General features: G+C 46.1%; 1 protein-coding gene across 1 annotated transcript in view; it reads left to right on the top strand.

The window, feature by feature from the left end:
• Positions 1 to 398: 398 nt before the first annotated feature.
• ATP23 (ATP23 metallopeptidase and ATP synthase assembly factor homolog) overlaps positions 399 to 14,348 on the top strand; it is a 17,626-nt gene continuing 3,676 nt past the window's right edge. The window contains exons 1-5 of the mRNA XM_008062196.2: positions 399 to 612; positions 4,357 to 4,402; positions 5,291 to 5,372; positions 10,171 to 10,308; positions 12,936 to 13,019. Coding sequence (XP_008060387.2) covers positions 429 to 612; positions 4,357 to 4,402; positions 5,291 to 5,372; positions 10,171 to 10,308; positions 12,936 to 13,019 — 534 coding nt within the window. The 5' untranslated portion in view covers positions 399 to 428. The remainder of the gene's footprint in view (positions 613 to 4,356; positions 4,403 to 5,290; positions 5,373 to 10,170; positions 10,309 to 12,935; positions 13,020 to 14,348) is intronic.

Here is a 14,348-nt window from a genome sequence, read left to right on the forward strand (position 1 = left end):
CCCCCTTATGGCTCCGCCCACACATCTCGCCTCACCGCGCCCCTCGCCTGTCCCCGGGTCTCTCGTCCCGCCCACGCCTATCGTGCCGCGCCTCTCTCCTCGCCCTCTAGCCCAGCCCCCTATGGCCCCGCCCCGCGCCTCTTGCTTCGCCCTACCCTCTAGCAACGCTCCCTACGGCCCCGCCCCACGCCTCTCCCCACACCGCTCCCCTCGCCCCTCTCCGCGTCTCGGTGACCCCGCCCCCTCGTCGCCCCGCCCCCTCCGGCCCCGCCCCTCCACGGCGCCCCCTCCCGCCCGACGTCCTCCGCCCAGCCTGGCTGCGGGTCCGCCCCGAGGAGGCGGGGCCTGGGCGGCAGGGAGGTGCCCTTCCCTGGTTCATGCCCCGCCGCTCTAGCCGGGCGGAAGCGGCGCCGCGCGCTGCGGGCTGCATGGCGGGCCCTCCGGACGCGAGCGGGCCGGGCCTCGCGGGGGAGCCGCCGCAGCAGCCACACTCCTCCCGCCAGGCGCCCCCCGAGCGCCCGGCCCAGGGGGGCCCCCAGTCAGGGCTCCTCGCCAGCCTCTTCGCCCCCAGCCCGCAGTGCCAGCCCATGCTCCTCGAGACGCTGGAGACGAGTAGGTGCCGGGGCCGGCTGCGGCCGGGTGGGCGGGGCCGGGGGACGGTGGGTTCAGCAACCTCGGCGCAGGGGCGGAGTGGGGCCTTGGCCTCAGTTTCCCCTTTCGGCGCTGTCTCGCTTGTGGCATGGACGAGAAGTCGGGCTGGGAGTTTGGCCTTTTGGGTCACCCTCACTGCGCTGACAGGTCCTCTGGTCGTTTACGTAAGTTATGCAGCGACACGGTGGCCCTAAGGCAAGGGTGAGGCAGAATTTTAAGATTAATTAAGGCATACCTCCCGCGGGCTGTGCAAAAACCACAAAACTGCCCTTCCTTGGAAGGGGTTCTTAACCTGCATGCCTGAATGGGCATCAGAGTAGAAATCCCTGACGTGGCCTGTGAAATCGTGTGTGTGTGTGTGTGTGTGTGTGTGTGTGTGCACGCGCTCATGTGCCTAAGTGCATTTTTTTCTGGGGATAAAGTGCACAGCTTCATCGTATTCTCAGAGAGATCAGTGGCCCTCCAAAGATTAAGAACCACTGCTTGTGGGTTAAATAGGGACACACAACTGCCCACCCACCCATTTCCCCAGTCGCAGGGACATGGCCCCGGAGAAGATTTCCTAACACCTTTACAATGACATAGACTTCCCTGGCTGACTTCAGATACGTCTAGAACATCAAAGTCTTATCTGTGCTTGTTCCAAAGCCAGGTCGCTATTTCATAGCTGGCCACAGTTTAAAAGCAACCGCCCAAAGATTTTCCAACCTTCTTGTGATTACCTGCCTGAAGAGACACTCAGGTGAGGTGGGAGGGGGAAGGGAGGTAGAAGGCAGAGGGAGAATGATGATATTGTATTGGCCAGAAAAATATGTCTTGAGTGCCTCCTGGGTGTTTCAAAGTGGAATGCAGTGGAAGGAACACGGGTTGCAGAGTGAGCCAAGCGTGCTCATCCTGTTTCTTATTAGGTCTGGAAGAGTGGCTTAGCCCCTCTGATCACCTCTATCCTTGTCTGTAAAAAAAGGGAGATAAAATTCCTCTCTTGGGGTTGTTGTGAAGAAAGCGTTTATGAATGTGAAGTGCCAGCTTATCAGGAGTGGAAGGTGGCTGTCTTTAGAGTGGAAGAGCCACTGTTGAAATAGGATCGAGGAAGGTGAACCCCAATAGGAACCAGTAGACCTCAGCCTGTCCAGAGAGGGCTGCCAGGAGGGCTATTGGTGGTACTAAAGCATCAACTTGCAGCTTTAACATCTTGTCTCTGGGCAGGGGGAGTGGGAGAAACCAGGCCTCATGGGAGACCTTTTTTTTTCTTCAAAGCAAATTCTAAATACTGTTGCAGGTCCTTTGTGAAGTAACACAAACAACGGTGATACCTGCATTTTTTTTTTTTTTTTTTGAGTTGGAGTCTCACTCTATCGCCCAGACTGAAGTGCAGTTGCCGCTCCCGGCCACCGCAGCCTTGACCTGCTGGGCTCCGGCGATCCTTCTGCCTCAGCCTTCCAAGTAACCAGAATTACAGGCATGTGCTACCACGCCCGGCTGATTTTTGTAAAGATGAGGTCTCGCTGCCCAGGCGGGTCTCCAACCCGTGGGCTCAGGCAATCCACTCACCTCAGCCTCCCAAAGGCGCAAGATTACAGGCTGAGCCACCGAGCCCTGCTGCATTTTTTTTTTAAAGTAAGGGGACTACAGACTTCTGGAGCCATTTCAGAGAGAATCGTAAAATTCTGTTAATTGCATGAATAATGCGTTAATATGGTGCCTGATACCTGTTTTGTGCTCAATTAATAATACTTATTATTAACAATTAAGTATTCTACTGTTAACACTTTTACAAGAGGGCAGATTAGTAAAGCAGTAAGTAACCTGTACTTAACTTTCTCATCCCACGCTACCTTTACTCAGCTGTTTTTACTCTCAACATTTTTTTAGAATCTTGTTTCCTTTTATGTTTCTGCCTTCTTGTGTTATGTCATATAGCTTGCTGTTCATTTATGCTCTCAGGTAAGACGCCTGACTGAAAAGTTGATATTAGAGGTGCTTGAGTCTACTCTGCTTTTCTTGTAATAGTCACAGGCCCATAGGGTCTTGGGAGTGGAAGGGCCTTTAGGAATCTAGGCCTCCCCATCCCCGTACAGGGAAACCTCTGTGCCATCTCTTACCAGTTGGTTCATAGATTTCTCCTGGAGCAGATCATTTTTTTTTTTTTTTTTTTGAGTTGGAATCTCACTCTTGTTGCCCAGGCTGGAGTACAGTGGCATGCTCACGGCCACCGCACCCGCGATCTGCTGGGCTCAGGCTAGCCTTCTGCCTCAGCCTTCCAAGTAGCTGGAACTACAAGTGGATGCTACCATGCCTGGCTCATTTTTTGATCTATTGTAGAGATGAGGTCTTGCCAAGTTGCCCGGGCTGGTCTCGAACTCCCGGGCTCAGGCAGTTCTCTTGCCTCGGTGTCCCAAAGTGGTGGGATTACAGGCTGAGCCACCGTGCCTGGCCTCTTTTTTTTTTTTTTGAGTAGGAGTCTCACTGTGTTGTCCAGGCTGGAGTGCAGTGGCACGCTCACAGCCACCACAGCCTCGACCTGCTGGGCTCAGGTGATCCTTCCTCCTCAGCCTTCTGAGAAGCTGGAACTATAGGCATACACCATCACGCCTGGCTAATTTTTTCATTTATTGTAGAGACAAGGTCTCACCAAGTTGCCCAGGCTGGACTCCAACCCCTGGACTTAGGCAGTCCTCTTGCCTCTGCCTCCCAAAGTGCCTGGATTACAGGCATGAGCCACCGCGCCTGGTGTGTTCTTTGAGGCTCTTCGAATCTCCTGTATTGTTTCAACAGCTTTACTTGTTGGAAAAATCCTGTCTCATACTGAGTTGAAATCTGCCACACGTAACCTCTACCCTTTGGTCCTTGCTTTGTCCTTTGAAGAAATATTTTTGTTGTTGTTCTGAAGTGATACTCCTGCCTCGACTTCCTGAGCCCAGGCGATCCTTCTCCTCAGCCTTCTGAGTAGCTGGGACTACAGGTGCATGCCACCACACCTGGCTAATTTTTTGATTTTTTTGTAGAGATGAGGTCTCAGAATGTTGCTCCTGCTGGTCTCAAGCAGTCCTCCCACCTTGGCCTCCCAGAGTGCCGGGATTGCAGGTGTGAGCCACCGCACCTGGCTCCAAGAAATATGAATTGAGCCACATTGCATCCCTTCAGCACTCGAAGCTACTATAGTCCTAGTTAAGTCTTTGTCTTCCCAAACCCCAAAAGCCTCTCTTGCTTCTTACCAAACACAGTCCCGCACTATTGTGGCAGGGCTTTCAATGGCAGGTCCCATTTAAAGTGGATACGCGGCATGTGACATGGTGTTCTTGTGGACTGACCAGGACGGAGAACAGAGTGACTATTGCCTTCCTCAAATCTGGATACTGTGCCATTGTTCACTTCTAGGAATGTGGCGCCAAATTCCCGCAGTCTTTTGGTCTATACTGTAATATAATGTGTCTGATCATTTAACTGAAAAGGACCTTTAATAGCATATTTGATATTAAGACGCTTGGTGGTGATACCATCTTGGTATTTATATTAGTGTTTTATTTCAGTTAAGATTTACTTTGATGTTAATTTAAGCTTGCCTTTCTATTTTTATGAATTGTAAGATAGTATTACTCCATTATAATTTGTGAGTTGCTTTTCGATAGTATACTGCTATTTGGGGAATTTATCTGGTGCTACTTTTTCTGACTAGCTTGCTTAATGGAATCAATCTTTTTTTAGATCCGTATGTCAGACTTCTACTCGATGCTATGAAGCATTCAGGCTGGTAAGTAAATCTTTTCAAAGTGGTGCTCTATGTTATGGCTATTAAAAACAAAAACCAAAAAACCAGAACTGCTTAAGATTTCTCACTTCAGGTCATGGAGCCCTTTCCATAGGGTAATTGGTGGTGACTGGCCACGTTGTCTTCAGGCAGGCCTTGTTCTCTTTGGGTATCTTCTCCCCTAACTCAGTTTCTGGCTCTACCATTCACCTTGGGTAATTAGTAAAGACAATATTCAAAATCTTTCTTGTAAGTAATTACCAAACTTGGCCTTTCTACTACACCAGCCTGGCCATTGTTCTTACAGGGGAAGAAATCTCAACTTGTTACTAGGAACCTTCCAGATGTTATATAATTTTGAGAGGATTAAAGGAAGTGACTTCTGATATCCAGTTCTTTTTTTTTTAGATTAGAATATATAATTTATTTAGAAAGTAAGTGAGAGGGAAAGAACGAGGATTCACCTCTTCAAGGTAGGTGAGGGGGCCAGAGCTTAGTAAACACGGCAGTAGCCACAGCTCAAAGAGCACATGACCACACCAGAGTCTAGTAAAGCAATGGCGGCCGATATCCAATTCTTAACCCTCTGGCCCAGGGGCAAGGGACTACAACATACTTCCACTGTGGTCTTCATCAGTTGACCAAATGCTTTATGGAATCATATCATCGAATTTGAGCTTGGATGGATTTTGCAGAGACAGGCTTTTTATTTTACAGATGAGGAAACTGAGTCTTGAAGGTGTTAAGTTGCTTTCCTAAGGTTTCGCTTGTGTTAGTGGTGGAGGTGGGTGGGACTTACCATATGGTGGAGGGTCTCCCGAGGCCTGGCCCAGGGCCGTTTTCCACATGCATACTGCTTCTGGACATTGTCCTGTTATTTTTGCCTTTTAGTGCTGTTGACAAAGAAAGACACTTTTCTTGTGAAGATTGTAATGGAAATGTCAGTGGAGGTTTCGATGCTTCAACATCTCAGGTAGGCATTTTCCCCAAACTGTTTCCTTCCCTGAATCCTCTCTCCTGATATTAACTGAGCATCTTCCACTCGCTGGACCTTCTATTTGGTAGACTTCGTGTAGGACTCAAAAGATGAATTCATCCTGGTCCTTACTCTTGAGGTGTTTACACTTTCACAGGGAAGATAAGACATGAACATGGGCGGTCAGAAAACTTGAGGCAGGCTAAACTGTTTGAGGTGGGTTTGATTACCACAGTGGGACTGCTATGTGATTGACTGAAAGATGCCAGCAGGTTCAGCTAGAGAATACATAACCTCCTCAGGCAGAGCAGGGGTGGCATGGGCAAAAGTGGTGTGCTGGGAAACCACACTAGTACGTCTGGGGAGTGGCATGCTGTCTTGTCTAACTGGAGGGCAGGAACACATGGGGAGTAGGGGCAACAGGATTGGAAAGAAAGGTGAGCCTTGCAGCGGGAGTCGTTGAATGCTCAACAGAAGGGTGTTAGCTCTGCACAGTGAGAAGTGATACCACCTGTGAAATTTTTGATTGGGGTGTCTTTTCATCTGTAAAATATGAGTAGTGATTGTATCTATGTTTTTCTTTTCTTTTTTCTTTTTTTTGAGTTGGAGTCTCACTCTGTCACCCAGACTGGAGTGCAGTGGTCACTCGTGGCCACTGCAGCCTCGACCTGTTGGGCTCTGGTGATCCTTCCGCCTCAGCCTTCCAAGTAACCGGAACTACAGGCATGTGCTACCACACCTGGCTAATTTTTGATTTATTGTAGAGATGAGGGCTCACCAAGTTGCCCGGGTGGGTCTCAAACCTGTGGGCTCAGGCAATCCACTCACCTCAGCCTCCCAAAGCGCGGGATTACAGGCTGAGCCACTGAGCCTGGTGTATCTGTCTTACAGAGTGATGATGAGAATGAAATGAGATGTCTCTTGTAAAGCGTCTGGCCCATAGTAGGCATTCTGTACATTTCATTATTGGTTTTAAGTCACTGGTGGGTTTTGACAGCGTCTTAGAGGTGGTAGATGGACTGGGTCATATGATGAGGGTAGATGGTATTATAAGTAACTATTTCCAACTTGAATATGTAACTCATATTTAACTAGACTTCACTGTTTCCTGCTGGAGAATTTTGTGTGTTTATTCTTAACTTTTTTACAGGAATTATGGCAAGTGGCAATATAGAACAGGGGTGAGAGATCTGGACTGTAGAGTCAGAAAGACTTGAGTTCAAATCCTAGCTTCCCTGCTTATTAACTGTGGGGCTTGGGCAGTTATTTTTCTTATTCTCGGTTTCCTCATTTGTAAATTGGTGATCATAGTATCTGTAGCTCTCAAAATGGCTCTTGGTAAGTTCAACCCCTTCTCTGTCCCCTGGGGTTAAATAAAGCACACATCTTGAACTTTTATCTACATTGTTGGCAGTTGAACACAGTTGGTACTGTGTCCTTTTATTTTTTTTTTAATTAAAGTTTTTATTAGGCTGGACTTGGTGGCTCAGTCTGTAATCCCAGCACTTTGGGAAGCCGAGGTGAGTGGATTACCTGAGCCCGTGGGTTCGAGACCAGCCCAGGCAACTTGGTAAGGCTTTGTTTCTACAATAAATTAAAAAAAATCAGCTGGGCGTGATAATATACACTTGTAGTTCTGGCTACTTGGAAGATCGAAGTGGAAGGATCGCTGGAGCGCAGAAGGTCGAGGCTGCGGTGGCCGTGAGCGTGCCACTGCACTGCAGCCTGGGCGACAGAGTGAGACTCCAACTCAAAAAAGTTTTTTAAAAATTAAGTATCTCATCCATACAGAGGAATAAAATACCTGTATATACACTTTCACTAATAATAAAATGAACAACTGTGTCCTTGTCGCCCAGATCTGAAAAGTAGAACATTGCCAGAACTCAGAAGCCCATGTGTTCCTGTGAATCATATTGCTCTGCCGTCCTTATCTTGACTTTTGTAATCAGTCCCTGCTTTTCTGAAGGGTTTTACCATCTGCATATAAAGTCCAACAAGGTGTTATTTATTTGTTTGCTTTTGAGCTTTATACATGGAATGCTTTGAACTCATATGAATATTGTGAATATACTGCATTATGTAATATTATGAAATTATATAGTAAATAGTCTCCTGTAACTTAATTCTTTTTTTTTGAGTTGGAGTCTCACTTTGTTGCCCAGCTGGGCTCTGGCGATCCTTCTGCCTCAGCTTTCCAAATAGCTGCAACTACAGCTGTGTGCTACCACTCCTGGCTAATTTTAAAAATTTTTTTATTGTAGAGATGACGTCTTGCCAAGTTGCCCAGGCTGGTCTTGAACCCCTGAGCTCAGGCATTCCTCTTGCCTCGGCCTCCCAAAGTGCTGGGATTACAGGCTTGAGCCTCTGCGCTGGGCCTAACTTAAATTCTTTTGTTCCACATTATTTGTGTGATTCTTTCATGTTGTTCTGTGTACCTGTCTGATTTATTTAGTTTCACTGATGTATAGTATTCCATTGTGTGTTTATGTTACAATTTAATCTAATATGAATTGTTTCCCGCTTTGTTATGTGAACAATGCTGTATGAATATTCTTGACCTTCACTCCTAGTGTACATTTGCAAGAGTTTCTCTAAGGTATATGCCCAGGAGCAGGATTGCTGGGTCATATAGCAGACATCCACTTGCCTTTCGCTGGAACTGCCTTTGTTTCTAGCACACAACACTCTTTTGGCTGTTCCTTTGCCAGCTTACCTTCCTCTACCGGCCCTTAAATGTTGAAGCCCTTCAGTCCTTGGTGTTAGCGCCCCTTCTTTTTTTACTCTGTATTCTGCCAAGGGGATCTCATTAGTTTTCCTAGGTCAGAGTTTTCTTTTAAGTCCCTCATTCCATATATCCAAGTACCCACTTAACACCTCTGCTTGCATTTCTTTTTTTTCTTTCTTTGAGTTGGCGTTTCAATCTGTCGCCCAGACTGGAGTGCAGTGGCACGCTCCCGGCCACCGCAGCCTCGACCTGCTGGGCTCCGGTGATCCTCCTGCCTCAGCCTTCCAAGTAGCCAGAACTACAGGCATGCGCTACCACGCCCGGCTAGTTTTTGATTTATTGTAGAGACGAAGTCTTACCAAGTTGCCCGGGCTGATCTCGAACTCATGGCTCAGGCAATCCACTCGCCTCAGCCTCCCAAAGTGCTGGGATTACAGGCTGTGCCACCGAGCCCGGCCTGCTTGCATGTCTTAAAGGCGCTTTATGTCCAAGCCTGAATTCATAATTTTTACCATCCCTCACCCCCACCCAGTCTGGTCTTTAAGTTTTGCGAATCTCAGTGGATGGTATTACCAGCCATCCTGTTACCCAAGCCTGACACTGACAGATCATCCTTGATACGCCTGGTTCCTTCCCCAGATTCTCTCAATCACTGAATTGCATTGAGCTTACCTCTTAAATACTTCTTTTAGCTCCCCCATTCTAACTCAGGTGCCGGTGTCTCTAGCCTTCAACTAGTTTCCTGCATCCAGTCTTAGTCATCTCCTACCTATCCTTCCGACTATAGTTAAAAGGACAAAAACAAAATAAAAACAAAAGCACTCCCCTGTTTCAGCACTCCCTTTTGGTGGCTTCACTGCTCTCAGAGTAATCACGGGGTCTTCGCTGACTTGGCCCCTGCTGACCCCACCAGCCTAGCTGTGGCCTACCACCTCGCTTCTGTACTGTAGCTCTGTGGCCCTGCTCTCAGCTTTGCGAACATTCTGTTCTTTCAGCCCTTCCCCTACCCTCTGCATGTTGTTCTCTCTGTCTGGAATACTCCCGTCCCCTGCTTACCTCAAATTTCATTCCCATTCACCTGTTATATTCCAGTTCAAGCATTCCCTCTGCAGACAGGCCTCTCCCCACCCTCCAGACCAGGTCAGGCGTTCTCATTGTATGTACTTATGGCAACCCAGGCTTTTCTTCATGACAGCTGTCACTGCATGTGTTTAAACCTTTTGGTAAGTACTTGATTAGTTTCTATCTCCATTAGTAGATTATACATCGACTGTTAGGTCTCAGTAACTATTAGTTGAATAAATGAATGTTAAAGGAAAGTATATAGAATATCTGGCCTGTACCCTAGTGTCTGGCACATAGTAAGCACACAATAAATGGCTGCTCTTGCTGTTAGGAACCCTCATCTCTCTCTTATTCTTATAGGATCCTGCTCGGTGTGTCATTGGCTTTTTGCACTTGTTTCTGAATGTCTTTCTGAGGATTTTCCCTTCATTCTGGTAGAATGAGGACAGTGGTGGTCATTCATTGTTTATTCATTGCTCCTTCAGAAATTTGATAAGAAGTATTTTTTACATTATTGTCATTTAATTCTCACAGTTCTATGAGGTAGGTACTCTCATGATCTCCTTTTTATAGTTGAGGAAACTGAGGAACAGGGAAGTTAAGAAACTTGCCCAAGGTCACCGCATTGGTAAGGGCTGGAGCTGGATTTTGAGTCTGTCTGCTTTATTCTGAGACCTGCTTTCTTAACCACAGTGCCGTGGAGTCTAAGACAGACTCCACGAGCAACTCAGGGAGGACAGTATGTGAATCAATGTCCTTAGTCTAAGTGCTGTTGTCATCCAGAGAGAGAAGTTAGTCACTGGGAAGTCTAAGGGTGCACGTACACCTAGGACTGGAACTTGGCCCATGGGTAGATATGGTCGAGGGAGAGGAGTGGGTGGAGGTGTTCCAGGCAGGTGAGCTGTGGAAGGGGGCTATGGTCGCGTGCGAGAGAAGGCGGAATCTACACAGTAAAAGCAGATTTGGAAATCACGGAACTTCTCTTATTTTGATGCCTCCTAGATTGTTTTGTGCCAGAATAATATCCGAAATCAAGCCCACATGAACAGAGTGGTCACCCACGAGCTCATTCATGCATTTGATCATTGCCGAGCTCATGTTGACTGGTTCACCAACATCCGACATTTGGCCTGCTCAGAGGTGAGTTTTACCGCGGATGTCATTGAAATTTTCCCCACAACACTCTGTGTTCTAACATTTTATTCGAGTATGATTTATTTAAACTTTTTTCTTTTCTTGCTGTCATAGTTCCTCCATAGCCTTGAATTTCTGTTTTTAGCTAATATTGAATTTGTGAGATAAAACTTTGTTTTTTTGATGCCCAGGCTGGAGTACAGTGGCTCGCCCACAGCCACCCTGATGTTGATCTGTTGGACTCAGGTGATCCTTCCGCCTCAGCCTTCCAAGTAGCAGGAACTGTAGGTGCATGCTACCATGCCCAGCTAATTTTTTTTTTTTGATATATTGTAGAGATGGGGTCTCCCCAGTTACCCAAGCTGGTCTCGAACTCCTGGGCTCAGGCAGTCCTCTCACCTCCACCTCCCAAAGTGCTGGGATTACAGACTTGAGCCACCATGCCCGGCCAACATACAAATTTTAAGTATCTTTTTAGAATTGTGTTAAATATAACCTTTAAGCTGTAGTGATAGTGATGACTGACTTTAGTAACAAATGATTAATTTTTCCTATGAGATAAAATATATAACAATAATAATTAACATTTACGAGGGCTGTGTGTCCAACACTGTTTGTATGTTCTTATTTAATCTTCACAGCAACTCACTGAGTGGATACTATTATTATCCTCTTTTTTGTGTACGTGGAAAGTGAGGCAGTTGTTTAGATTCCAAAGCTAGTAATTGGCGGAGGCTGGATCACAACCTGGGATTGTAACTAGTTTGCTGTGCCACCTTCCATAGGTAAAGCTCCTTGCTTGCACTAGAGTAATAACATTTAGTCTCAAAAATAGAACATAAAAAGATATTTATTATATTTATGTACTTTGGATTGCTCTGAGACGTCTATATCCATATATATGTTCCTAGGGAGTGGATGTATTTCTTACTTGGTTCTCATTAATTGAAGAGCACAATGTAGTGAGAAGTTAAAAACTAGGATAAATTTCAAGCTTATACATAGTAACTTAGGTTATTTTCTCTTTCTCTTGAAATTAGTAAGTGACCCCACTGCATCTAATTATAATTCATATTATTTCATGAGTAGACTGAAACCTGAGTTTTTAACTAGATCTCTCAGATACCCTGAGAATTTGTGCCTGTTAGCTGGTCAAAGTGTGTTAAGTACCTTGAGTGCCTCAGAGGAGTGAGGCTACGTTCCATAGAAGTAACAAGAAGTGGGCTGTTCTGTTTGCAGTGAATTTGCAAAAATGTGGCAAATTGCCTGTGGAGTCTATGTGGGTCATTTAAGACTTTTTCATCTATTAAAATATAGTAAATTAGGACATTTTTACCTTAAGCAAATGTAAATTAGAAAATATACCCTAGCTTCAGACTGTCATGCTTATAATTTGGAATATTCCAAATTATATATATACACATACACACACACACATATATATATATAAATATATATATATATATATATATTTTTTTTTTTGAGTCAGGGTCTCACTCTGTTGCCCAGGCTGGAGTGCAGTGGCATGATCATGGCTCATAGCAGTCTTCAACTCCTGGGCTCAAGGGATCCTCCCTCCTCAGCCTACCAACTAGCTGGCACCACAGGTGTGTACCTCCACACCTGGATAATTTTTGTTTGTTGTTTGTTTATTTGTACAGATGGGATCTCACGATGATGCCCAGACTGGCCTTGAACTTCTGGGCTCAAGTGATCTTCCTTCCTTGGCATCTCAAAGCACTGGGGTTATTGGCATGAGCCACCATGCCTGGCTGAATGTTCTTGATTCTTTGTGCTTTGTAACACTTAATTGCTCATAGGACAGTTAAGGCCCTAGAAGAAGGCCCTGAGCTCACACAGGTATGAGAGAAGGTCAAGAGAGATTTGGCCAGGGCTGAGAGGGGTCATATGCTCAATGTGTCTTGGATATTAGTACATTCAGTTTTAGGCTTACATGGAAACTCACTTTGCTTCTTGAAGTCCTTCTGGTGATTTCTGGAAGTGTTTGTATCTTGTAGGGAGTGTGGACTGTAACTCTGAGGTCCAAGTCTCTGACTTTTGGTTTCAAAGAAATTAGTTCTGTCAGCAAGGCTATGGTGTCATGTTGAGAACTTTCCCCCAGTGTATTTGGCATTGTCTCCATGGATCTGCTCTTGTTGTCAGTGAGTTTAAAAAATTCTTTTAAAAGAAATCTTTTTTTTTTTTTGAGTTGGAGTCTCACTCTGTTGCCCAGGCTGGTGTGCAGTGGCCGCTCCCGGCCACCGCAGCCTCGACCTGCTGGGCTCTGGCGATCCTTCCGCCTCAGCCTTCTGAGTAGCCAGAACCACAGGCACGCGCTACCACACCCGGCTAATTTTTTGATTTTATTGTAGAGATGAGGTCTTGCTGCCCAGGCGGGTCTCGAACCCGCGGGCTCAGGCAATCCACTCACCTCAGCCTCCCAAAGGCGCGGGATTACAGGCTGAGCCACTGAGCCTGGCTAAGAAATCTTATTTTTGTAGAAGGCAAAATACTCTGTTTTCAGAAAAACATGCTAATTTTATATTCTTTTTTAATTGTTAGAAGGTGGTTGCTTTGTAAAGATTTACAGAGCATGAGCATGGCTTTTCATCTGTCTCTTGTCTTTGTGATAGGTTCGAGCTGCTAACCTTAGTGGAGACTGCTCACTGGTAAACGAAATATTCAGGTTTCACTTTGGATTGAAACGACACCATCAGGTAAAAACGAACATGTCACCTCCCCTCAAGAGGGTTTTGAATGGAAATAATGAATAAAGAAATGAGAAGTACATTTAGTGTTCGAAATTTGAAAGTACTGTGTATATGAAAAGAATACAAAATGTGTTCCATTTGATAACAAAGTAGACGGGATTTAGTTCTACTTTATGGGCAAGCTATGTATCTGATGGAGAGTGTGAGAGATTTTTATAAAGAAAGGGGCTATGATCTGGGTGGCATACTTCTGGACAGGGGTGAATAAGGGTGAAAGTGAAGTCATGGTCTGGCTTACTGTTATCCTAACAGCCTTGGATCATGTTTTGACTTGGCCATACTGTTCTGGAGACAGAAAGCATCATCCCTATCAGAACAGAGGCTCTATTGCAGCACAGGTCATGACTGTGTGTCAGTGCACCTTCAAAGACTGTCTAATGTGATTGAAAAGCTTTGGGTTGGCGTGAACTTGATTACAAAGAGCTTAGCTGAGAGGGATTTTGTTAACAGAGCAAAACAAAAGCAAACAACAGAAAAGAAAACTGTTTAAGGCAAGATTATCCTGCTAGAAAGCCATGAGATCCATGATAGAGGGATGTGGGGAGAGGCATGGGGAACTTGTGGATGATTATGGAATGTGAGCAGTTCTGCCCACAGCAACCCAGGGCCTGTGGCCACACTTGGGAGAAAGGCTGACCAGAGATTTTCTGTGGGAAGGGCTTGCTGGGCCCATTTGTGACATACGTGAGCATCTGGGTATCAGTTTCAAATTAATGAAAAAGGAGAGGCTTGGAACAGCAGGAAGGCCCTTGGAGAGAGAGAGAGTAATTCAACCCTGGGGTGGAGGGCGGAGAGTCCCAGTGAGCTGTTGAGGGACACCGTGAACTTCCGGACGGGGGGCTGGATAAGCCTGCAGCCTGAGAGGATGACAGCTTTGCTTGGACTGTGGGACTTTTAGCCTGTGCTGAGTCAGCTCAGAGAAATGCCATTGAGTTGTCTCGTACTGGATCTTCTGTGTCCTTAAATCCCTGCTTCTCTGGGAAACCCTGTGTGTTCTGGCTCTCAGTGGAGAGGGTGGAAGTATGTGCCCATCAGTACGGCCTAGAGAGGAGGATGGTGTGGCTGAAGTGTGTGATAGCATAGCTTGGGGACATCTGCTCCATTACAAATGTCAGATAAATTGTTTTCTTAGGAACAGAATTTTAATATTTATGCAACGAAAAGGGGAAAAAAAGTGTTTTTTCTCTTCTTTTTTTTTGAGTTGGAGTCTCACTCTGTCGCCTAGACTGGCGTGCAGTGGCCGCTCCCGGCCACCGCAGCATCGACCTGCTGGGC

Source organism: Carlito syrichta, unplaced genomic scaffold (assembly GCF_000164805.1).
Source record: "Carlito syrichta isolate Samal-C Ts95f unplaced genomic scaffold, Tarsius_syrichta-2.0.1 Scaffold95871, whole genome shotgun sequence".
Lineage (NCBI taxonomy): Eukaryota > Metazoa > Chordata > Mammalia > Primates > Tarsiidae > Carlito > Carlito syrichta.